This window comes from Physella acuta, unplaced genomic scaffold (assembly GCF_028476545.2).
Source record: "Physella acuta isolate Inbredline_101_S28 unplaced genomic scaffold, ASM2847654v3 ptg000904l, whole genome shotgun sequence".
Taxonomy (NCBI): domain Eukaryota; kingdom Metazoa; phylum Mollusca; class Gastropoda; family Physidae; genus Physella; species Physella acuta.
The window spans coordinates 225,738-251,353 of NW_026732421.1; the positions used below are offsets into that span (position 1 = coordinate 225,738).

Sequence of the window (25,616 nt, forward strand, 5' to 3'; positions counted from 1 at the left end):
TAGCGGCGATCCAACTACAGCGCGGTGTGTCGCCATTGTGCTTGTGATTATCTTTTACATGTCGTTGGATTTGAAATTGAATTTCTAAATATCTAACTACTTCTAGATGTCCGTTCATAGTTCTTGTGAAAGAAGGATTCCCACACTAATAGATTATAAATATCGTTATACTCTGGTATGTTTGTTTTGTTGCTTGTTTACATCAATAGCACGGTAACTCGCCGATTGAGCACACGCACTCTTTCCGAGTGTTGAAGTTGGAGCTTGGCGAGAGGCTTGTGCGAGGCGAGACGTCGGGGTATTTTGAATAAAATTTTATCCAGTCAGTTTTCTAACATATGTTTTGTAAATTACCATGTCTGTTGAGCTAATAACATGATATTTTGCCCATAATCCTAATATTTTGCTGTTAGTAACATTTTGCCAAAGATTTAAAGTAATGGATTTCATCAGAGTTAAATTCTCACAAGGTTTGTTGTGTGTGGCAGTGACCCAGTTTCTATGAAACACACAAAGACAGATAGAGAAGAGAGCAGCCGCCCTTCCATAAGCTACTAATACTAGTTCAACTTGCAAGGGCTTGGGGCTCAAGGTTAAACGCCACATACCATATTTTAATAAAACATGCCATTTTAAGAGGTATTTTCTTTAGGAAATAATTATATTACTTTCCTTATCTCCATTAATTCCAAAACTGGTTGAAATTTACCGTTGCAGCCTAGCTCGGCTTCAACTTCCAGCTATTTTAATTTTTAGTGTTTAACCGGGCCACGGGCCCAAATCAATAAATAATTATTAATGTTTTCTAAGCTTACTCTCTCTTGCTCCACATTTATTTTGTCAACCTTAAAAACTGTTAGGGTCTGTAGTGTAGCCTATATAAATTACAATGTTTGGTGTGTCACTCATTGCCATTGCTCAACAAACTTCTGCAAAAAAAAAAAAACATAAGGCTACAAAATTCTAGATCTAGATTTAACTAGATCTACTCTATAGTTTTATTTTAAAAGACATTTGTCATCCCTATCATCACTATACTATAGGCCTGCAATATGGACTCAAAATAATCAAAATATAGATCTGGGGCTTATGGATCAAAAAGGTTCAAGAGGAGTCTGCTTGTAAAAAAAAATACCTGCTGTGTTGTTGCACTGTCAGGAAGTTATGTGTAGGCCTAAGTGTAAGCAAGCTAACTCTAGTGTTGTTGTTTTTAAATTGTGACCTTATGTTGCCTGAGACTGTGCCCTTTGACTGCTAGGGTGCCTTTGGTTATTCTTTGGAATGTAACAAAAAATGTATTCCACACTATTACAGCAATCACAGGAATTAAAAAGGATTACATGACATGCTCAGCCTTCAGGTTTTATTATAAATTATTGCTACTTCTGTTTTACTCCTATCCTATACCTTTAGAAGGCTTTAGGAACCCAAGCATAAAATTATTTTCTGCCTCTGATCGACCACCATGTAGCCTAATAGTTTTAAAATTAAATAGGCCTACAGGTCAACATGTAAATACCGTTTTAAAAAGATGACAATAATGGTAAGCTAGAGGTTAGTAAGTTGAATAAGCCAGTGATATTTTTTTTTATTGATTTATTGATCCTGTTCAAGTTAGTAGCTATTAAGCTCTTTATGGTGTATGGTGATTTAATAGACTTACCTATTCTATAGTTTAACTGTTTCAGCTTTGTTAACTTTGAGAAAAAAATTACTATTCAAACTACTGTGTCAAATTACTGTTGGTAGACATTTTATGTTTAGGAAAATTTAAGTTATATAGACTTCATAACTGTAAGGGTTGAATGCAAATTATGATAATTTCACTCATCACAGAAATTCTCTGCACTAATGTGTTTGTATGTAGCCTAAAATTTTTCATAATGTCTTATAGGCCTATCTGATTTTTATAGTTATTGCCTTCACCTTTTTATTTTGTAAATGTGGAAAATTTGAATAGGTAGGCATTTCTTTCCAAAACATTTCTATATCTGTAACCTTAATTAAGTGTTATTGCCTAATGCAATTATTTAGTTTGACCATAAATAAAAATGTTTATTTTGTGTTGTAATATAATTTTCAGACTAAAGTAATTGGTCACTTAATTTAAAAAATGACTTATGTATAATGCCAAACTTTATGGGATGAAATATTGTTTGTCAAGCATTTTTTTCTAGTTCAAAGCCCCTTTCACTGATTTGTCTGCATTTGCTTGAAAAATGTTGCAATGCACACCATGCATACTTCAAGGGTTTATTTTTAAAAACCTTGAATAACTTAATATGCAGATCAACAATTTTTTAAAAAATAGCTTAACCCCCCCCCCCCCCCACTTCTTTATAAAAATATTTTGTCAGCTATAAACAGTGAAAGGGCTAATTATTGATTGGTTAAAAAGCAGCTTGGCTCTAGGTGTGAATTAAAGAAATAAAACTGTTTATCTTTTTCAGTATGAGAAAGAAAATCAACACAGGTCTTATCGCCACAAATGGTGATGGAAAGCCCAGTGTCCTCCCCCCTATCCCAGCAGGATGGTGCCGCCCCGGTTTCATTCCCTCTGCTGGAAATGAGTTAGAGGGAGTGAAAGCTAAAAACGGGAATTCTAATACATACCTGAACATGTCAACAGAAGTTGGAGTAGAGCAAGCCGCACATGAAATTGATGGTGGCAGGCCTCGTTACGAGGGTACATCAGCTGCCTCTAATGATGCAGAAGTTTCAACTAATAATAATAATAATCATGTAGAAAATATTAATAGTGTTGATGATAACAGCGTTGAACCCTGTGGTGAATCTCACAATGCATCATCCCCTGGTATTGAAAACGCCCCACAGTCCTTACCCTCAATAATTAACCCTAACACTGCCATGAGTGAAGATAGCAATGTAGACGTAGAGACAGAAGAGCAAAGTGCCCCTATGATTCATAGGGATCATGGTATTAGGCATGAAGAAATAATATCCAACGAGGAGGTAGTTTCAGAGAGCTCTAATAGACGGCTGCATGGTGAAGATGCTGAGCTATCAGATGCTCAGTATATAGAGAAACAAGTTGTTGAATCGTTTTTTTCTGTAAATTCAAATGATAGAGTGGTCCATGATAGAGTGAGTAGTTCTGATGTTGTGAAGCGGTCAGCCCCAAATGGGAACAACAATTATGAGAAATCTTCATCTGCCAGCGGAGCGGGATCAAATCTTGCGCACAACGTCAAAACAGGCAATAAGCTTGATGCTGTTTCATTGACGATTGCCAGCGTTGCCGCTGGTCAGGGGGAGCCACCAGAGTTTTTGACACGCCCTCCTGAAAAGCTAAAGGATGAACGCTTGTCTCATCATCAGTTGCATCATCAGTCTCACCTCTTAGCCAACACCACCAAACACAGTGAGTGATTGCATATTTTTAAGAGACAAAAATAAGCTTTTTTTGTAGTGTAGATTGCTGGTTTAGAGGTGTTTAAAAAAAAAGTCTGCTTTAATTTTTCTCATTTCAAGTAGTCTAGATGCTTTGTAATTTTTTTGTAGACAAGTTGAGTAGTAGCTGTAGTTGTATGATTGAAAGAAGTGAGGCCTAACATAATTCTGTTTTGTAACTAACAGTTGATGTTGAATTGCTATTGCTTGCTGTAAAATGTGATTTACCCGTTGTTGATTAATTTATTAACAAACTTTCCTTACTTGTCTCAAGACAAGTTGTGATAATTTTACTGCATTCACTTTTGTATGAACCAAATCTAGCTTTGGGTGTTGATATCCTTTTTATTGATTTAATAACAAACCTTTTTTTACCACCACTGTAAACATTTAGTGACATTCAATCCTATTGCTAACCAATAAAAACTAGACAACACAAATAGATGCAAACAATGTAGTCTTTAATTACACGAGGTCGGTAATTTGTAAAATTTGAGTGAGTCCCTTATGGGTTTCAGTCTACTTTCCACACATCAGTTGAGATGTTGTAAATATGCAATTAATATCACAGCTTCCTCATTTTTTGTATACTGATGTTTGGATGACTTATGTTTTTGTTGTGAACCTGTTCAAACCTATAAATGTTAATTTTTCCCATTTGTTGTTTAACACCTTACCCTGTATGTTAGTAATATGTAACATTGAACTCATTGTGAATTTTTTGTCACGCTGTTGTTAAGTAAGTGTAAAATTAAAAATAACTTGCAGAAGAATGACCAAATGTTCAGAGCAAAGTATTTTTACAGTATGATGACTTGTATATTGTAAAAATAATTGTATGTGCATTAATTGAAAGAGGCTAACAGTAATTTGACTCAGTGTATTTTTATTTTTACACCACTAAAACCATTTTTTAAAACAATAAAAACTAAGTACAGATTAGTGAAGAATAAAAAATCTAACTACCTAACATAAATACAAAAACTATATAGAATATATATATATAGGAATATATATATATAAATAAAAGGAAATAAATCTTATGACAATAATACATCATGTACTATTTATTGTGATTTAAAAGCATGACATAACATTGCTTAATTATATGGCAGTTTTGTACTCATGCTTAAGCCTTTTTGTTTACTGTTGTTTTTATCTTTACTTTAAAATAGAAATTTAAATCTTATATATTTAACTACTTAAAATTATAATACACTTTATTTCTATTTAACTTACCATATTATCTTACATTATTACAAGACATGTATACAAGTTGAATAAAAAAAACAGGGTTGATTATAACAGTAGCTGAAATAGTAGTACATTAATAAATGTATTCCCATTCTTGCTTCATTACCTCTTTTATAGTTTTTCCAATTCTTTTTGAACAATTGCTTTATCTAGAAGACTAGATAGCCTAAATACTATTGTACAGTTCATTTTACATCTAAGCCCAGCCTCCATAAGGTGTGCTAGTTAAATGTCAGCTTATGGAAATCCCATAGTAGCAGCTGGTGCATGGCTAGATAATGTAGGGGCAATAAGTGATATGTTTTTAGACCAATTTTGATTAATAAAATGTAGACATCTACAAGGCAACTCTTTTAAATGTATATACTTCTTAAAACAGTTCTTTATCACTCCATGACAGAAAAGATAAGGAATGATAAAAACATGTCTGCCAGTGCCCGTCTGCCTGTGATCAGCTCACTACTAGCGCCATCTAGTGCAGCATCACATAATACAGTAAGTGATATTTTACTTTTTCTTCTTGTCCTCTTACAATACAGCTTTATTTTGTATGTATAGAATTAGATACCCCTATATTAGAAGTTTGTACACATCCCATTGTATTGCCGTGTATTTCTTCATTGTTTGGTATTGACTTGAATGCTGACATTCATTCCAACGTTTACTGTGTCCCACCAAACACTCTTGTTATCTCATCTGTAGTACATCTTCATTCGTTAAGTACATAGTTTTCAATTTTAAAACATAAATATCTTATCTGTAAGCTTAGAGTATTATTCTAATTCAATCTCCAAAAAATTACAGAAGAATTAACCCCATTTACTTTTACCTTGTTTTGTTTGATTTAATCTGTTTTTTTTTAATTTATCAAGTTATAAACATATTAATATTATTAATAATAAATTGAAAGTAAAATATATGTGTTTGATATAATTAAAATACATTTACCCATGGTCCATGATAAAGTCTACCTTTTTCTAGTATGTAAATATTTACATATGGCATTATCTACCTGTGTCTAGTATATTTTACCTTTAGTGATGTTTACCTTTGGTTAATATCTATTTACAAATTGTGCTTTTTCTAACAAATATTTACAAATCACTCCAGCTACCTGGGATTCAGCACATTGCGTCTGCAGGCAGATCCAGCAGCTCGCCAACAACTGCCCTGCCTTCTGTTGCCCACTTTTTAGGTCCCGCTAAATCACCGCCACTAACGTACTCTTCTCACCACTCCAATGTTGACATGTATGGAGCAAGTTTGCCTTCAAGTGGCCATGATTCCACCGGTAAGTTTTTGTTTTGTAAATTTAAAAAAAACAACTAAAATACTTTTATCATTACTAAGCTAATGAGTCGTTGTTTAGCTTAGTATAGATTGGCTTTTGGCCCCGATTCTTCTGTTACATCCACTGTTTTGTTAAGTTAATTTGAAATACTCATGCTGTTATTTGATTTTTTTTTTATTATTGCTTAAAGCAACATGTTAAAACTTTTAAACAATAAAAATAATTGTATAGGTCACCATAGCAGTCAGTACCAGTCTGCAGGGGGTGGCCACACTACACCAGGCACCCCCTCATCTTCCTCCAAATCTAAAAGCCGCAAACCAGTGACCCCAGCAGGGCTGAGGCTCAGCATGGCTGCATCAGAGGAGCTCCCAGACCCACTGCCATTGCCCCAGTACTCAGAGAAGGTCAGCTTTTGTGTGTGGTTTATTTATTGTAGCACTCATTGTTCAGCTCCTAGACCCACTGCCATTGCCCCAGTACTCAGAGAAGGTCAGCTTTTGTGTGTGGTTTATTTATTGTAGCACTCATTGTTCAGCTCCTAGACCCACTGCCATTGCCCCAGTACTCAAGAGAAGGTCAGCTTTTGTGTGTTGTTTATTTATTGTAGCACTCATTGTTCAGCTCCTAGACCCACTGCCATTGCCCCAGTACTCAGAGAAGGTCAGCTTTTGTGTGTGGTTCATTTATTGTAGCACTCATTGTTCAGCTCCTAGACCCATTGCCCCAGTACTCAGAGAAGGTCAGCTTTTGTGTGTGGTTTATTTATTGTAGCACTCATTGTTCAGCTCCTAGACATATTGCCCCAGTACTCAGAAAAGGTCAGCTTTTGTGTGTGGTTTATTTATTGTAGCACTCATTGTTCAGCTCCTAGACCCACTGCCCCAGTACTCAGAGAAGGTCAGCTTTTGTGTGTTGTTTATTTATTGTAGCACTCATTGTTCAGCTCCTAGACCCACTGCCATTGCCCCAGTACTCAGAGAAGGTCAGCTTTTGTGTGTTGTTTATTTATTGTAGCACTCATTGTTCAGCTCCTAGACCCACTGCCATTGCCCCAGTACTCAGAGAAGGTCAGCTTTTGTGTGTTGTTTATTTATTGTAGCACTCATTGTTCAGCTCCTAGACCCACTGCCATTGCCCCAGTACTCAGAGAAGGTCAGCTTTTGTGTGTTGTTCATTTATTGTAGCACTCATTGTTCAGCTCCTAGACCCACTGCCCCAGTACTCAGAGAAGGTCAGCTTTTGTGTGTTGTTCATTTATTGTAGCACTCATTGTTCAGCTCCTAGACCCACTGCCATTGCCCCAGTACTCAGAGAAGGTCAGCTTTTGTGTGTGGTTTATTTATTGTAGCACTCATTGTTCAGCTCCTAGACCCACTGCCTCAGTACTCAGAGAAGGTCAGCTTTTGTGTGTGGTTCATTTATTGTAGCACTGTTCCTTTTTGTTCAGATTTGTAATCTATTTATGCTTGTTGAGTAACAGCTGCAGTGGGAGATATATCCTCTTAAGTTTTTATTTTTTATTTATTTTTAAAAATGTATTATGTACTCATATTGTTTGTTTATTTTTGAGCAGGTGTTACGAGCGAAGCAACTAGGCACTGTGGCGTTTGATCGACCAACTGTCCTCCGCGAGACTGTCCAGTTTTTCCTGCAGTACAAACACTACTGGAGCAGCCATGACTACGATAGGATTTCCAACCTGGTCATTGAGCTGTTCCCAGAATTTAAAGACAACAATGATACGCCCGGGGTTCCAGCCAATGTGAGTTGTTTTGTGTGTCATTAGCAGTTATTTCTGACACAGGTGGAGCAATAAAAGTATATGATAAACTAAATTATCTTCAAAGACAATACTTTGCCCTATTTTAAAGTCTTAAATTACTAATACTAGTTGTGTGGGGTAAGAGGTTATTTCTCTCCTTAGAAAATAGGCAGTATACCTAACTTTAAAATATAAGAGTACATAGGAACTGAGACAGTTACATAAAACTAATTTTTTAAAATTTCATTGTTAAAAATTAAAATTTCTTTTTAATAGGTGATGGCATAAAATATTGCTGTAGATTTCATTTTTGACATCATTCAAACTGACCTATTTTAACAAATTTAAAAATTGTGTGTTCATCAGAAACGGATCCGAACTGACCTGTCCATGTATGCTAGAAACTTTCGGCGCAGAGAAGTTTCACAGCGTAAGAAAGAAGGAACAAGCACCCCCTCACACGGCGACCAGAAGCCCGAGTCAGCATCCACGCCAGAAAATGCCAAATCATTCCTTCACGCTCCCTCCCCATCCAACAGCAGTGGGGGTGCAGGCACTGTGAGCAACAGCACCAACCCTTCAGATTTCTGCAATGAGCTACTGACTGCTGCTAGCATTATTGAAAGTCAGAATACATCTGCTGCTAGAAATGGTGATTGTGAGTACTCTTTTGTTTTAGTGAGGCAAAATATTAAAAACTGTGTAAACATTGTCATTAGTTGTTTTATAAATATATAATACAGTTAACTTGAAGAAAGTTCAGTTTGTTTTTATTAAAATGAATTACACTCACTATTTTGTAACTAATTCAAATTTTCTTTCACATTTTCAGATAGTTCACAAATGTCTCATAACCACAAAGTAAAGGTCAGTGACCCTGGGTCACATGATCAGGGTATTGTTATCCACAAGCAGGAAGTAATGGATGAAGGGGATGAGCCAAGCACTGCCATCACTAGTAATCATCACCGGTCTCAGAATGAACCAGCTGATGATGACGAGGATGATACCCCCATTCACTTTGTCTATGACAAGGACACAATGGCGGCTGCAGCCTCAAGGGATGCTAATGCTGCTTGGCAGGTAACTCTATTTTTGTCACATTTTTAAAATTAGCAAACACTTATCGAGGTTAGTACATTAAATGTTTATAAGTTGTTTCACATTAATTGTTTAATATTTTAAATCTGGTTATTCCATCTATTATATATTTCATTCTTTTATTAATTCCCCTTATTTAGCTACTATTCCTTTTTAACAAATTGTTAGCGCTTTTATTATTTGGAACAATTGATAATGATATGTAGATCCAATTTCTTGAGCAAAATCAGATTTAGATATACAAAATTTATGATGTAAATGTGCTGACAGCATTAATTTACCATAATTTTCCTTTATTGTGGGCTGCATCTGTATTGTTAAATCCAAAATCGTTGTCCTATTCCATGATACAGAAAAAGTATTTTGTTATTATGTTCATATATATGAGACAGTCATCTTATTGACCCTTCATTTTTTTGAGCAGATGTACTCTGATCAGATGGCACTGGCGGCAGAAAATTCACGATTAGACTACGGCCTATCAGAGGTATGTCACATTTTACATTAGTTCCCTTTTTTTCTTTTAACCTTTTACAATTTTTAATCATTTTATTTTTTTAAAATTCTACTACTACACTATTCTACATTCTATATATTTTAAAACATAATTTTTTATTTAATGACGGTGTATATTGGCAAGTTTTAAATCTTTGATATAATTGTATAATTATAATTTTATTCCATCATAAAAATAAAATTGAATAATTTTTATGTTAACTTGGTCTAGAAAAGTGGAAATTAGTTTTTTTTTATTACCTAGTGTTCGCTTTTTTCTCCAATTAACAAATTGTAGACAAGTAGACTCACTTATCACAGTTGTGCTTCTGTTATTGGTAGAGGGACATAACTCACTTTTTACTTATTATTTTTGCATTTTGCTTCTTTATAATTGCACTCATATTTTTTGCTTGCAAAGCTCCCTTGTCACTTTTGTCCTAACCCACGTAACTAATTGGTCAAAAGTAGTACAACACCAATTTTCTCCCATGTAACTAATGGTCAAAAATAGTCCAACACCAATTTTCTCCCAACAGTAATTTTTTTTTTTAATTTTAAAGTAATTTTAACAAGAACATATTATTTTTGTCCTGTTAAGAAGCTACACAAAATAACCTAACCATGCGAATTTAGAGCCTATATCTCAAGTATGTAATATTTCAATGCAAGACAGTATTTTTTTAAAATTGATTCTCTGATTACTCTCATTGCAAAAGTTAAAAATGTTAATCTGTTGAGACAGAAAGACCTTTGGGAATTAGTGGGAGTCTATTAAGTTTACAAGAAATTTTATTTTGCTAATAATTTAAATGCTCCTAATATTTTATTATAAAGCAAAGCAAAAAGTTGTATGGTTTACTGTTAGAACATTTACAAATATCTGATTCATTTATTTGATAGCTGTTTCGTGTGCATGTGCACATGACTTCAATAAATTTCATTTAGCAGGTTCGGACCAGTTTTTTTTAAAAGCACAAATTAAAACTGTATTAGCTTATAAACAATAGTTTGGTTTAAAGGTTTTGAGTTTTTTTTAATGTTGTGGATTTTTAGTTTTAAAAAAAGTCCCAACATTATAGGTTTCAGCTGAATATTTTGACGCATCTATTCAAATTGTGGTCATTTGATTCAAAAATGTACGTAATCAAATTGTGTGTGTTTGGAAAAAAAAACCATAAAAAAGTGTGGTACAATGAAAGCAACAATATGGGCTTCCACGGAGGATGATTCGTGCTCATCCATTTCAGGAGGTCTCAGCTGCCCAGTCCAGTACTGACCGACTGTCTGCTATGGCTATGTGGCGGTCAACTGCCCTTCCTGACCCACTCCCCACCCCACCTTATTCTGACAGCGTCATTCGCGCCAGGGAGTCTGGCAACACCATGTCAGCGAGGCCCAAAATCATCCGTGAGACGACACAATTTTTCCTGGCCCTCAAACTTTGGTGGACTGCCCCAGACTATGAGCGCATCGCTGAGCTCGTTCTTCAGAATTTCCCAGCTCTCGTTAGTCTAGTAAGCCTCGATGTGTAGGAAACCTGTGTCCTAGATGTGTACTATCCTTCATACTTGTGTTTACAACAGTCATTTTGTCAGGTGTTTAGCTATGTGTGGCACATTACGTAATTTAGTTGATTCTGCAGATGATATTGTGTGTATTTAGTGGTATCTGAACAATCAGCCTTTTAGACTAGGTTTCTCTAAGCAACAACTGCTGTTTTGAAGTGTTTATAAGACATCTTTAAAAAGTAATTTATATTGCTAGCATATAAACATAGTGTTGATTCATAGCTTTCTCTATTTGTTAATTACTGCCAACTCAATTTTAATAGTGGAAATTTTAATTAACTTACATATTAATTAAGAAAGAGTGAAATTTTTTATTTGCCTATTATTGTTTGTTTGGCATGCAACTTTGCTCTATTATTTGGTTCTACCAGTTTTTTTAAAAAACATTTTATTCCTTAAACTTCAATCCTAATTCACCTAAGTGTTTTTTCATAGATTGGTACCATTTTCTTAGATTTTTATAGCTTTGTGCCTGCTTTGCTTTTGATATTTCTTAAAGCTTTACAATTTGTAAAAGAAATATTTTACATGTATATTTGCGAAAGGTACAGTTGAACTACTCTACCTTTCATAAACTGGTATGAAATAAATTTAAAAAAACTTTGTATGGTTGTATAATGTTGTATACAAGCTCTAAAGTTACATTGATTTATATGTTGTTATTGTATATTCATATATAGTTTAAAACCATTGCGGCTTTATAACAATTTTATTTTAGATACTTTAAACCAAGCAGATAACATATCAAAATAATTTAATGATAATAAATATACTTAAGATACTTTAAAGGCTATGGTAAATATTAAATAGGTAATGTTAAAGTATTATTCTCTAAAATTAAGTACTTTTTTCTGCACTTGGTGTTTTACTTCTATAAACAAGTGTAACGTCATCTTAATTTCAGCAAGCAGTTAAGAAAGATCTTGGCACATGTGCAAGAAATATGAGAAGACGTCTCCCGGCAACCAAGTATAAACCCAACTCCCAGAAAGTCTGGAACAGCTCGCAGTCTGGACTGGACGCGCAGGTGTCTGATGTTGGCGGTCAGTCGTCCTCCCTAGGTCCAGGTACTGCAGAGTACATGAAGGCCCTGATGGCTGCACAGAACATGAACCTGACAGAGCTGGGGATGAGCCAGAGGAACCTGGGCGAGCTGGCCATGCTTGCTGGGATTAAGCAGAGGATTGAACAGCAGCCTCAGGACGTGACTGATCTAGAGAGGCAGTACCTTGCTCAGTGTTCCAGCGAGGAGCAGAGGCAGGCGTTGATGGCGTCAGGGGCTTTTGGCAATGACACGGTTGCCATGGCGGCTCTGAGCGCTTTTTATGGCCAGCTCGGCATGGAAATTGCTGGCAGTAACAAGCGGAGTTTAAGCTCAGACTACAGCTCGAGCTCGGCTCATGATTCATCTCAAAATTTAAACTCTGGTGAGTTGTTAGATTTGCCGAATAAAAGACAGAGGCGGATATCTCAGGCTGAGGTGGAGAAAAGGCTGAGGGAGGCGGAGCAGCTAAGCCACGAGTCTGCTAAATCACACGGATTATCTGTTGGGGTGTCGGACAAAAATTTAGTGAAACGGGAGCCCATGTCACCCAGCGGGGAGAGCCTGAAAGTGTCATCTCTCAGCAGACAGCAGCACCAGAACCCCCTCAACATGCCAGTTTTTCCCTCGTCTAGTGTCGCCTCAGCACACGAACAAGCCTACTGGGACGCCCAGGCAGCCGCCAACATTGCTCTGATGGGAGTCGCCTCCCTTGCTCACTCAGCATCCCACCAAACAGCCACACAGGCTCATTCTCAAGCTGAGATTCATCACTTACCTGGCCACGATCACAGCGCCAACCTGGCATCCAGCGAGGCGCCAATGAACCTTACATATCACGAGTCTGAGAAGCACAGCTCACATCGGCAACATCAGAACTCTGAATCTCCCATCAACGACTCCCTCCCCGACACTGCTGGTTTGGCGGCGCAGGTCGAGGTCACGACCTCATCCATCAAGTCTCACAGCCCTAGGAGACGAACCTCATCCTCGCCAAGGTCATCCCAGCAGGGTGACCAAAACAGCTCGCGAGATCAGGTAAGACCAGAGGTGAGATCCAATCCAAAACTTTTTTTTCAATTCTTAAGTTTAATACTTAATTATAATACGAGTGAGCTTTATCAATACCAATCTCCATATCTGAACTAAATTGAATTCAGTTGATTTAAAAATAAATTTCTAAGCTTTGGTTTTACTTTAGTTTTGTTTACTTGCTCTTATTAATTACAATTTTTACAATAACCAACTAAAAAGGTTTGGTTTCCTCATGGCGCTGGGTTCAAAAAGGAAAACCAGGAAATCGTTTGCCTGCCAGACCCGCTCCCTATCCCTGTATACTCCTCTAAGATCGTGTCGGCCCGGGACGAGGGCTCGTCCATGAGGCACAGGTCTGAGATCATCAGAGAAACGGCCAGGTTTTTCTTGGCCCTCAAGTACTGGTGGTCCAGTGCTGACTACACCAGGATCTCAGAGCTGGTGGTGCAGCAGTTTCCTGACTTGAAGGACGACACAACTGGGGATGGCATGACCAACTATGTAAGTCTTCTTTAGAACTTTCATAGTACTAATCTACGAAATCAAAACAAAAAAGTTAAATATCTGTGGTCTATCATAAACCCTTTTAGTATAATTTTTGTTTATCATAATTAATACATTTTAATGTTTAAATATTTTTGTAAGATGATTAAATATATGTTATTGAAATGTGTGTAAGTTTTCTTATTTGAACAAACGCGAGTTGACTATGGAACTATCAAAATGTACGTAGTTAGTTGAACAAGGAGAAAAGTTCTTGAATAAATATACATGATCTTGAGAATGTTGAAAGATAATTATTTTACTATACTTTTTGTTCCATGATGTATTAAACTCGCAAAAGTAATTTTTTATGAATTTGTTAGCAAATTATATAGCATTTTTTACTATTGAATAATTGCTTTGTGCCTTGACAAAATGTCATAAGCATTGCAAATGTCTGCTCATTCTGCAGTTTTTAAGATTTCTGCTTATTACGATTCATAATCTAATTCTTATAATCTCAAATCAACAGCGCCGTATCCAGAGGGACCTGTCCATGTGTGCACGCAACCTACGCAGGAGTAAAAAGCCTAGGAAAATGCGTGAGCTCTCTGACCCTACAAACTCACTGCTGGACATCCCAGAGGCCCCACGCTCCAGCAAAAAGCCATCCAAGTCCTCCAAACCAGGGTCATTGTACACGTCCAGTTTGGATAAAAAGTCCAAGAGACCGCCCGGCTCGTCGTCCAAGTTGAAAAAGATCAAACAAGAATCATCAGGGATGAGCGAGCCTTCAGTGTCGGGTGGCCTGAGTGAAGACATGACGGCTGCCGCGGCTCTGCTGCAGCAGCAGTTCATGCAGCCGGCGTCGTCGTCCTCGTCTTACCATCCCAGCGCCCATCTTCTGCCTTCCTCTCATCTCCTGCCATCTCTACAGACACACCCAGCACTACATGAACAGCAAATGCAGGTCTGTAACACAATAGTTTTCTCTCTCTTACTCAAATGTTAGTAGTTTACCAATTACTGTCCAGTAGTAGTTAACCAATTATACTGTCCAACTCTAGTTAACCCTGTACTGTCCAACTCTAGTTAACCCTTTACTGTCGAACAGTAGTTGATCTTTTCTGTCCAGCTGTAGTTAACCATTTACTGTCCAGCTTTAGTTAACCATTTACTGTCCAGCTTTAGTTAACCATTTACTGTCCAGCTTTAGTTAACCATTTACTGTCCAGCTTTAGTTAACCATTTACTGTCCAGCTTTAGTTAACCATTTACTGTCCAGCTTTAGTTAACCATTTACTGTCCAGCTTTAGTTAACCATTTACTGTCCAGCTTTAGTTAACCATTTACTGTCCAGCTTTAGTTAACCATTTACTGTCCAGCTTTAGTTAACCATTTACTGTCCAGCTTTAGTTAACCATTTACTGTCCAGCTTTAGTTAACCATTTACTGTCCAGCTTTAGTTAACCATTTACTGTCCAGCTTTAGTTAACCATTTACTGTCCAGCTTTAGTTAACCATTTACTGTCCAGCTGTAGTCTTAAAGTAAGAAAATTTGGCAAAACATCAACCAAGGCTACTGATAATGCTCTTTTGTGTGTGAAAATTTGAAAACTTCTAAAATCTTCAGGCTCAGCTGAATTCAGCTCTCCTCCAACAGCAACAACAACAGCAGCAGCAGCAACAACAGCAGCACCATCACCATCATCACCACCACCACCACCAGGAAGAGCATCTCCCTGTTGATGAGCCAACTAGTGTGAAAAGGATTGTAAAGGAGGAAAGCCATGAGGCTGTGGACCAACACCATCACCACCATCAGAGTAAGTACTGCAACACCCTAGTAACATCTTAAAGACCCAACTGCCAGACCCTAGTACCACCATCACCATCAGAGTAAGTACTGACAGACCCTAGTAACATCTTAAAGACCCAACTGTCAGACCCTAGTACCATCTTAAAGACCCAAATGTCAGACCCTACTAACATCTTAAAGACCCAACTGTCAAAACCTAGTAACATCTTAAAGACCCAACTGCCAAAACCTAGTAACATCTTAAAGACCCAACTTCCAAAAGACCCAACTGTCAAAACCTAGTAACATCTTAAAGACCCAACTGCCAGACCCTAGTAACATCTTAAAGACCCAACTGCCAAAAGACCCAACTGTCAAAACCTAGTAACATCTTAAAGACCAACTAGTAGTAACATCTACAGGTATCTCTGTTCTGTGCTAGTCTCTCCAGCTGTCCCCAGGTGTATCCAGTCTTCATAATGTCTTTCTCCAGGTCTTATCAGTCTGGCTCTTTTTCTTTAGCCTTGTAAAACACCCTTAGGGGTATTATAAAAGCACTACATAGCAACAATACTGCATTGGATCTTAAGTTGAACAATGAAATAAATATTTTAATAAATATAATTATCTCATTCTACTCCAATATAAAAAAATGTAAAACTCCAATACACAAGTTAATTTTTGTCCTTTCTTTGTTTTACTTAATGAAAATCATCAGAAGTAAACAGCTGTCTGAAATAAATTGTTCAATGTTTTAAATTTGAAATTATTTTTTTTTATAAACACCTCCATCAAAAATTTAAAAAAAAAATGCTTATTTTCTTATATCTTTATGTGCATCAAGTTGTATAAATGTCATTATGTATTTTGTCATACCTTCCTTTCAGCCATCAAATCAAATGCTGTAGCCCCTATCCAGCGGTCAGCAACACCACCTAATGACAACCAGTCTAACCTGGCTGAAATTGCCAAACAAATGAGCAAATCTAATCACGGACATAGTAGGGAGGTGGAAGGAACAGCCATGGGGAAGGAAACTCAGGGTAAATTTCATGTTTCTTTTTACTAAGTCATGTTTCTTTAATTCTTTGATTGTATCTTCAGTTTTATCACTTGAAATAATTTGCCTTTGGAGCTCAATTTTCCTTGTATTTTAAGGAAATTACCCTTTTGAATCTGGTGGTTCATAAGGAAGAAGTAGAGTTCATCTATTTCAGTGACTGCAGCATATAAGGGAATAGTTTGGTCAGTTTTGTGCCCAGCTGCCTTTACAAACTCTAATGTAAGGCAGGTACCTTTCAGAGTTGGGGGGGAGGGGGGGGGCAGGATCTGAACTTAAGTCTTTCTGGCTAGCAATGGCATACACAGCCTCAACATGCCATCTATTTTTGAAGCTAAAACCCAAATTTAAAAATTTTTTATTTTAATATTTACCTTAATTTTTTGCGTATACCTGGCTTTAACACAATTTATAAAATATTTTTGTCTGATCAGATAAAGCTCTCCAGCCTCAAGCACCACTGGCCAACTCCATGAAGGTCTACGTGGACCCTGACCATGGCAATGACCTGCAGGAGAGGTTCTCAACTCTGTGGAGGAAGGGGAAATTCTTTGATGCCTCTTTAGGAGTGGCCAACAAAAAACTACATGTAAATGCTTTTACCACTCTTGTTGGTTTTGTTATTTTAGATGGGGCAGGTGAAGTAGAGTTAACCTGTTTCTCAGGACAGACTATGCAACAGATGTGTTCAACTGCCTTTAAAACAAAAGCTATCTAACATATCTTCATCTTAATTGCTTTATTTGTATTTAATCATAGACATGGCACACTTCATCCTCTATCCTTTTTTTTATAAATAGAATACAGTAAACTATCTTTATACAGACAATATTAGACCTACATTAGGTAAACAACCCTTTCAGACCTTAAAATCCCAAATGTCAGACAGACGTCACAGAGCACATCTGTTTCTACATTGGTCTATCTACTGCATGATTACACTGTGTCATTAGCACACTATTCTATTGCTTTTTCTTTTCCACAATCAGATGCCCATCATTGACTTGATCCCACAATCAGAGTTTATAGAATCATATGCTGTACCATACTTATCCCATACATTCACATTATACAACAAAGCAAAATGTTCTACTTGGTCCATTTTTTATGTGTTATTCCAGGTTCATAATCTTGTTCTATGCTTACTCCATGTTTTGCTTAAGCTTGTTCTACATGTATTTACAGTTGCATAATTTTTTTTCTATGTGTAACTCCATGTGTTCTATGTGTTTTTCCAGGTTCATAAGTTTGTCCTCATTGTAATTCTATGTGCATAAGTTTGTTCTAATTGTAACTCCATGTGTTTAAACTTGTTCTATGTGTAACTCCATGTGTTTAAACTTGTTCTATGTGTAACTCCAGGTGCACAAGCTTGTTCTACTTGCTATGAGCCCGTACCTCCAGGAAACTTTTAAAAACGCAGACCCCAGGTCCCAGCTGGAGGTCAACCTACCATCAGACACAACGTATGAAACAGCTAAAGCTTTTCTCAAATACATTTACGAGGGAGTCTTAGAGGTAGGTGATACTGAAATTAACTTTTTAATTTACTAAATTCTAAAATAAAATTATAAATTAACTTCTGAAAAAACAATTTAATTAGCTTACATGAGAAAAAAATTTAATTTATTTGTGAAATATTTTTAGTAAACTTAGTTATGAACTAACATTTTTAATCAACTTTTGACACAACCATTTTAGATAACTAACTAATGAAGCAACATTTTAAAATACTTTTTTTTTATTGTAATATGATTCAAATTTGATTACCAATTCTGGCAGTAATTTTACCAGTAAATTATTGAATATATATCTCTAATACTTTATATTAATAATATTAATTTAATCAGCAATGATAAAATTAAAAAAAAAAAGTGTGACCTATCTTTGGCCAGGTGGACACGTCCTCCGTGCGGTCCCTACACAAGATAGCCACCATGCTGCAGATGACCAAGCTGGCCCAGTACTGCCAGAACTTTGCCCAGCAGCTACAGGAGGAGGCTGACCAGGCAAGTGGTGGGGCGCAGGAGGGAGAGATACCTAAGATCTCTGTTAATCTGGGGGAGCTAGCGGAGATCCAGGCTCAGAGGCAACGGATCCTGGAAGCTCAGGTGTGTTCATTTTTTTTACCTGGTCCCAGAAGCAACGGATCCTAGAAGCTCAGGTGTGTTCATTTTTTTACCTGGTGCCAGAAGCTCAGGTGTGTTCATTTTTTTACCTGGTCCCAGAGGCAAAGGATCCAAGAAGCTCAGGTTGTTCATTTTTTTACCTGGTGCCAGAAGCTCAGGTGTGTTCATTTTTTTACCTGGTTCCAGAGGCAAAGGATCCTAGAATCTCAGGTGTGTTAATTATTTTACCTGGATTTCATAGAAAATCAGGTATGGTCATTTCTCTACCTGAGCAAAGGATCCTAGAATCTCAGGTGTGTTAATTATTTTACCTGGATTTCATAGAAAATCAGGTATGGTCATTTCTCTACCTGAGCAAAGGATTCCAGAAGTTCAGGTGTGTTAATTGTTTAACCTGGTCTTCATAGTAACTCAGGTATGGTAATTTCTCTACCTGGGCAAAGGATTCCAGAAGTTCAGGTGTGTTAATTGTTTAACCTGGTCTTCATAGTAACTCAGGTATGGTCATTTCTCTACCTGGGCAAAGGATTCCAGAAGTTCAGGTGTGTTAATTGTTTAACCTGGTCTTCATAGTAACTCAGGTATGGTAATTTCTCTACCTGGGCAAAGGATTCCAGAAGTTCAGGTGTGTTAATTGTTTAACCTGGTCTTCATAGTAACTCAGGTATGGTCATTTCTCTACCTGGGCAAAGGATTCCATGTGTGTTTTTACCTGGTCTTTGTTTTGAGGTTGAGTGTTACTAAAAGTTTATACTCTTTTCAAATGACAGCCCTTGGAGATGGGGGGGGGGGGGGGGGGGTTCATCTGTTTCTCTTAGCTTATGAAGGTGCTGTGTCGACTGAAGAATATCCTATGAATATTCTAATTTTGTTCAGTAAACCTCAATATAATTATTATTACTAGATTTAAAACTATACCAATGTACATGAAGCAATTAAAACATTAAATTCTTAATTTAAGATTTTGAATGGCCTTGTTTACAAACACTATAGATGATACAATTTTTATACTTATCAGTTTTATTTTCAAACATGTGGTCTAGTATTAATTGAGAAGATTTATACAAACAAAATTGAATTTTGAAAGTTCAATAAAATGCTTTATTCAAAAAAGTTTACTTTGATTAATGATATAATAATTTTCTGCTTGTAAATGTTAAAAAAAAAAACACTAGATGACAGTGTTTGTGTAATATAAAATAAAATTGAAAAAGCTATATTAGGAAGTTATAACAATTTATTATAGGTAAGAAATGACAGATAGAAGATGTAATTATAATTTTTTTTTGTTTATCAATAGGCTCTTCAAAGACTTGGAGAAACAACAACCATTTCCTCGTCGGACATGCACCGCACATCTTCCTCCAGGTACCTCCCTGACGAGCGCTCACAGGTGAAACCAGACTATCTACCTGACCAGAGCTCATCTGACCAATCAGGCTCCACGCCGCACTTCCTGCACCCAGAAATCTTAGCCCAGCACCGAGCCCTGGTGGCGGCGTCGTCGTCCATCCAGACAACCACACCCTCCTCTCTACTGCTCTCATCCACCCAGGACATGGCCACACAGCAGCTGATACAAGCAGCGTTGGCCAGGCACCAGACCTCATCCTCCCCAACCCCGTCGACAGCATCACCGTCAATGTACCACCAACACCAGCAGCAGGTGATGGCACAATCAGAATCAAGCGCAGCGTTGCTTCACCGGCTGTCGTCGCCCGAGTCCGCTGTAGCTGTATCCGCTGCCACGTCTTTAGACCACCAGCAGCGTTTGACGCTTGCAGCGTACTGGCAAGCACACACACTAGAACTCATGTCTCGCAACCAGATCACCGGATTAACCTCCGACCCCTCGAACCTTACCTCAGCCTCAGAGCTCGCAGCCATCGCTGCGGCCAACGAAGATTCCAGACACCTTTTATCAAACCTTGGACACGAAGTCAAACACAAATCCTCTTCAGGGCACTCTCGCAGCCACCACTCTAAAGAGACGTGGAGTGGCCAGGGGGATTCGGACAGCGGGCACCAGGCCACGATGCTGCCGGAGACATGTCTGCCCGCTGACATGGCGCGCTCGCACCACACAGGAAGTAGTGAAGGAAACACATAGTCAAAGTTTGCTGGGTTTATGTTGATTTCAGATAGAGGCTAGATTTCACTGCTCATATGAAACATGTGTATTAGTATGAATGTGTGAATTTATATATATATATATATATATATATATATATATATATATATATATATATATATATAAAAAAAAATGTGCACACACTTGATCATACATGTACGTATATATATCTATGTATATAAACCAATGTTTATTACTGAGGAGACATAATATTTGATTGTTCCCATGTGATTATAATGATAGTTGGGTCCATGTGTATGTATATCTTGATTCTGTCAACCACAGGTGAAAGATGGTAGACATTTTATCATTTAGTAGTTTTGTTTTTTTCCTGCTTTCTCTCAACCAGAACCAATTTTACTTTTCTCAGAGAGTGGTCATTCAGCTGTGGAAAGGGTGCTTTCATATAACTGCATATTCACCTGTTTGTAATTAATGGCCTTTTATTAGCATTCATTAAAAAGTTGTTTTTTTTTGTAAATAGCTTGTCTATCATAACTTGTTACTGAGTTTTATAAATGCGCTGCCTTTATTCATTAAAGACATCAATGTTTTGGTATATAAGATTTTCCTTGTCACCAAATTGGTTGATTTAAAAAAAAAGCCAAAGGAAATGAGAGATATATTTCATTGCTGTTACCATATTTTTGAATGTTTATAGCCCAGATGAAAAGAATTGCCTAGAGACCGTGAAGTTTAACACTATGTTAACCTGTTTAGACATTTTTATGCTTATTAAAAATGTGAATTGTTAACAAATCATATCAAACTTGTTTTCAACTATTAGAGCTCAAATCTGTATTTTTTCAGTTGGGAGTGTCTGAAAAATCTGGTATATAGTAATTAGATCTGATTCTATTTTTCATTCTACTGTATCTTTAAGGGTTTTACAAGAGTCCTTTATAATGTGTTCTTAAGTCAAACTTGTTTGCAAAATGGTGCAGTATCAGGTACTCCTTTGATTTATATTGTTAGAATGATGTCCCCTGTATTAGAATTATGTCCCTTATATCTTTTAAGCTCAACTACTATTTTGATGGCAAGAAACCAGCCACCACAGTTTTTTCTACTGCAGGTCAATTCTTTTTACAAGTTCTGTTCCTTTTAAGTCATTGGGAAAAAGAAAAACCAAACTAAAGGTTGTTTTAAAGTGTTGTGATGCCTAAGTTCGCATGTCAATTTTATTTAAAGAATACTTTGGTTTTTCATACTCTTATGTAACCTTGTTTATAATATATTTATTCATTAAAAAGTTTTCTTTAAAGGTAAAATTAAAAACTATAGCAAAACTAAATTTCACAAACTGAAACTTATTTCAAAATTTAAATAAAATAAACTGCCACTATTATAGTTTTAAATTTATCAAGAATCTCCTAAAAAAGTTTATTTCTAAGGAAGATATATCAAAATCTATTTGCAGTTACCTAACAATAATATTTTCTCTTTAAATGGTGAGGAGTTCAGAGAAAAAAATGTTTCTAGGCCCTTCCCTTTTGGCTTCAACCTATTGTCTATGTAAATACTGTAGAGTAGGGAGAGATACCAGTTCAACATTAGACTGAGGGTTCATCATTTTTCGGCCACACCTTCCACACTTGATTTGACTTGAATCAAATTAAGTTATTATGATGGGTTAATTTTGTGTCTTGTATTTTCCTTAGTTCAACTGCCATATTCAAATATTTGTTATATCATTGGGTTTTGGGAATCTTTGAAATTTTACATTATTGCAATGTTTTGTTTCATATCAAACTGTAATTTATTTTTTTATCGTCCATCTATATAACTCAATTTTTTTTAAAAATGAACATTCATTCCCTTACTCATGAATACAATCATAATGTTCTGATAAGCATAATTAAAATTACTTAATTAAAAAATAAATTAATTATGGTTACTTTTATTTTATAATGCTGTTGAATTGTATTTCAATTTGTTAATTATTATACATCAAATGGATGAATTGTAAGTTATTTTATTTCTTAATTACTAATGCCTCATGTGTGCATTAAATATTTTTTCTTGGGATGGTCAGTGATAAGTTTTGTGTGATGAACTGCGTCAACTACCAGTTGTAGGTGTAGCATATCAAGGTTTCGTGGCCTCTTAGTTTTTTTATTAGTAAATACGAATGTTGAAGCCTACAAACATGCTGTTGACTGCTGATGCTGCATATGCTCATATTTGCTCTACTTGTTAGCTCATTCTGTTATTGAATTAGTTTATGACTTCATTTTGTTTTGCGATGGAAAAGACGATTATCTGTAAACAACACCCCTGCCCTGTTTCAGATTCTGTTATGATTAGCGCTAGCTAGTTGAAAAATAAACTAATATCTGATATTTTTGAGATTTAATTTTCTTTTTATCATGTCATTTAAAAGTCTCTTATCTTATTGTAATAAATTAGTTTTTCAAAATTTAGGCAGCTCTTGGTACAAAAAAAAAGATTGAGCTATTGTTCAAATTGAAATTTCTTTGTTAAATTTTTTTTTTTAAAAACCTCTTATAATTAAAAATCAGTTTGATGATTGATGTAATGTTGTATTTTATACATGAGTTGCCATTTTTGAATTTGCAACAAAATTGTGGACCATATTTATAAGTTTCAGTAGGTGTTTTTTTTTTCATTGAGCTGTCTCCTTTGTGATCTTCTTTCTGTAAAATAAGCCTTATTGGATCAATCAATAAATTAGATCACTATTAACCTTAGAATGTGCAAGCTAAGCATCAGGAATCTCTTGGTTAGCACTTTTAACCGCAAAATGTTCCTTTAACAGTAGATCTATGTTAAATATCAAAATTTGTGAAAATCCTGTCAAGGAATTGTTTTCAAAGTGACACAGGTGTGTAAGAGTATACTGTTTTTGGAAGTTTGAACATGTTTTTAAATGCTGGTAAAGTGTCATCTAAAAGCTGACTAGATACACAACCTCAAGGTGGTTCTGTGTGTTTCTCACTAGCACAAAGTTCTGATCCAGGCCCCAGAACATGTCTCCATGGTTACGCCTAAAAGTTCTGCTTCAATTCATGGTGTCAACATGACCTATAATTTTCTAAACATTTTTTCCTATTTCAGTCACTTGAGTTCTATACTGTTTTATTTTTCTTACCGTAATCAAATTGTTTTATTCATCATCTGGAGCTGTTGTGATATACTTTGTATATATTTACAAATATATATACATATACATAATGAGAAATATATATATATATATTGTTGTGACTGCCTTTATGACGTAAATTTACCGCAAACCAGATCTACCTGTGTGGTTAATCCGTATTCAGGGATTAAGTAGGGACCTGAGTATGTTTGTTCAGCTTTTTTTTCATCCTTACGTTTCAACTTTCATCTTCTTTAGTGGTTAATTCTACCTAAAAATGACATTTTAAACATGTTTTGGTTCATATAAAGATTACATTTAGTAATGCTTGAGGGTATAGGACTGAGTTTACATGTTGTGTTCGTTATGGCTTCAATTCTTTGATTTGAATATATATATAAATTAAAGTTTGCTGTTGAAAAGGGAGCTAACTGGCCCAAGGGAAATGTTTTTTATTTTACACCAATGTAAGGGAGACTATTTGTATTTCAGCCAACAAAGAAACTGTTAAAATGTTGTATTTGTCATAAAAAATGACATTTGAATTAAGGTTATGTTAATTATGATTTTTTTTTTCTCGTTAAAAAATTGTCCATCAGGGATACAGTCTTGTAAATATTGCTCACCTTATTTTTTTTGAAGCTAGCAAGATGATGGCTTAAGAAAAAAACAAAATGTAGACACATTTGGTATTGTTTGTGTTGATGGTGTAAACCGTGTATGGAATAGTCAGGGAGGAATTTGCCTGTGTTACAAGTTGTGTAGACCTGTGGTTAACCCTTGGTGGTTCATTCCATGGTTGAGTGGCTGACCCCATGGTTGATTCTGTGGTTAACCCTTTGTGATCAGAGTGAGGCTCTCGTCGACTTTATCTTTACTAAATAAATAAATAAACAAACCTAAGGTTTTAAACCTGGTTAGTAGCATTGGGGTTTGAACATGGAGTTCACACAAAAAGGGTTTGAACCTAGGGTGTATACAAACAAACCCCGTACAAAAAGGGTTTGTTTCAGGAAAATGATCACGTAAACACCCTCACAGTTGTCATTACCTGACATGACGGTTGTGTCATCATGACATACTGACACATGCAGCTGTTATGATGACATACTGACATATGCAGCGCTGTCATGACAGACACTTAAAGGACTGTCATCGTGACAGCAAGAGTCCACGTCTATGTGCTAGGGTGTCTTATATTTCAATAAATTTCATTGAGTGGCTCAACAATGTTGATTTGGTTTTTTTTTATTTGTCTTTTTTTTTTAAAAAAAAAGGTTTGTACAACAAATCACAGCTACAAAATGTTTGGTAAAAACTCTACACAATATGTGTAATTTGTGGTTGAAGATAAATTGTGAGTGAGCTTAAAACACAACAAAAGGGCGGTAATTTAATTGTTTTAATCTCTCTATGGTAGAAAACGATAATTAAATAGGGTAATTTAACCTAGTTTACCAAGGGAGTATTTATTCCACAAACAAGTGTCACTAAGGGGTAACTCTATACAAAAAAGGGGAGGTAACTTCTATTTACTACCAATAATCTATGGTTTTTTCACAATAAACGTGCAGGTCGTATGTCAACGGTGTGCCCCCCCCCCCCCCTCTTACCTTAGGGTACGTTTAACGGCAATCACGTGTTGTTTGTCCCAGAAGTCCCCAGCAGATCATGACGCCGTCACCAGCTTAACCACGGACTAAATCTGGACGGAGCGCGTGAATAATTCATCTTCTTCAACAGCTTACTGGCAACAATGCCCGTCCGTAGAGCCCCCCCCCCCCCCCCCCCCCCCCCCCACCCGCCATCGTATCCATCCCAACTATTGATTCCTTTAAGCCTGATGTGAAGCATTTTAATTACTACATCCCGTGGTTCGCCTCACGATACAGCCATTAGCTAAGCTACAAGACGGTCTACCCTACGAGGCTGTTTAAAATTATTGTG

General features: G+C 36.3%; 1 protein-coding gene across 8 annotated transcripts; it reads left to right on the top strand.

Annotated features, from left to right (window-relative positions):
- Positions 1–7: 7 nt before the first annotated feature.
- Positions 8–24,652, top strand: LOC131953064 (uncharacterized). Of its 8 annotated transcripts, none has more exons than XM_059316079.1 (18): positions 8–175; positions 2,451–3,382; positions 5,045–5,160; positions 5,776–5,956; positions 6,188–6,363; positions 7,533–7,721; positions 8,088–8,379; positions 8,554–8,804; positions 9,247–9,309; positions 11,793–12,980; positions 13,185–13,466; positions 13,981–14,418; positions 15,082–15,274; positions 16,134–16,289; positions 16,741–16,895; positions 17,669–17,824; positions 18,202–18,417; positions 19,736–24,652. In XM_059316079.1, exons 2-18 carry the CDS (start codon positions 2,452–2,454, stop codon positions 20,543–20,545), a joined length of 5,793 nt encoding a protein of 1,930 aa, XP_059172062.1. In that variant the 5' UTR covers positions 8–175; position 2,451; the 3' UTR covers positions 20,546–24,652. The 8 variants fall into 8 exon arrangements, with proteins under 8 accessions (XP_059172062.1, XP_059172067.1, XP_059172065.1 ...); XM_059316084.1 differs by having other exon boundaries at positions 18,202–18,315; XM_059316082.1 differs by having other exon boundaries at positions 13,218–13,466.
- The last annotated feature ends 964 nt before the right edge of the window (positions 24,653–25,616 follow it).

Bases quoted from the DNA above. Each gene is read 5' to 3' on its own strand.
- LOC131953064 (XM_059316079.1), top strand. From the start codon at position 2,452: ATGAGAAAGAAAATCAACACAGGTCTTATCGCCACAAATGGTGATGGA. The intron at 14,419-15,081 runs GTCTGTAACACA...TAAAATCTTCAG, and splicing joins TACATGAACAGCAAATGCAG to GCTCAGCTGAATTCAGCTCT. The intron at 16,290-16,740 runs GTAAATTTCATG...TTGTCTGATCAG, and splicing joins CATGGGGAAGGAAACTCAGG to ATAAAGCTCTCCAGCCTCAA.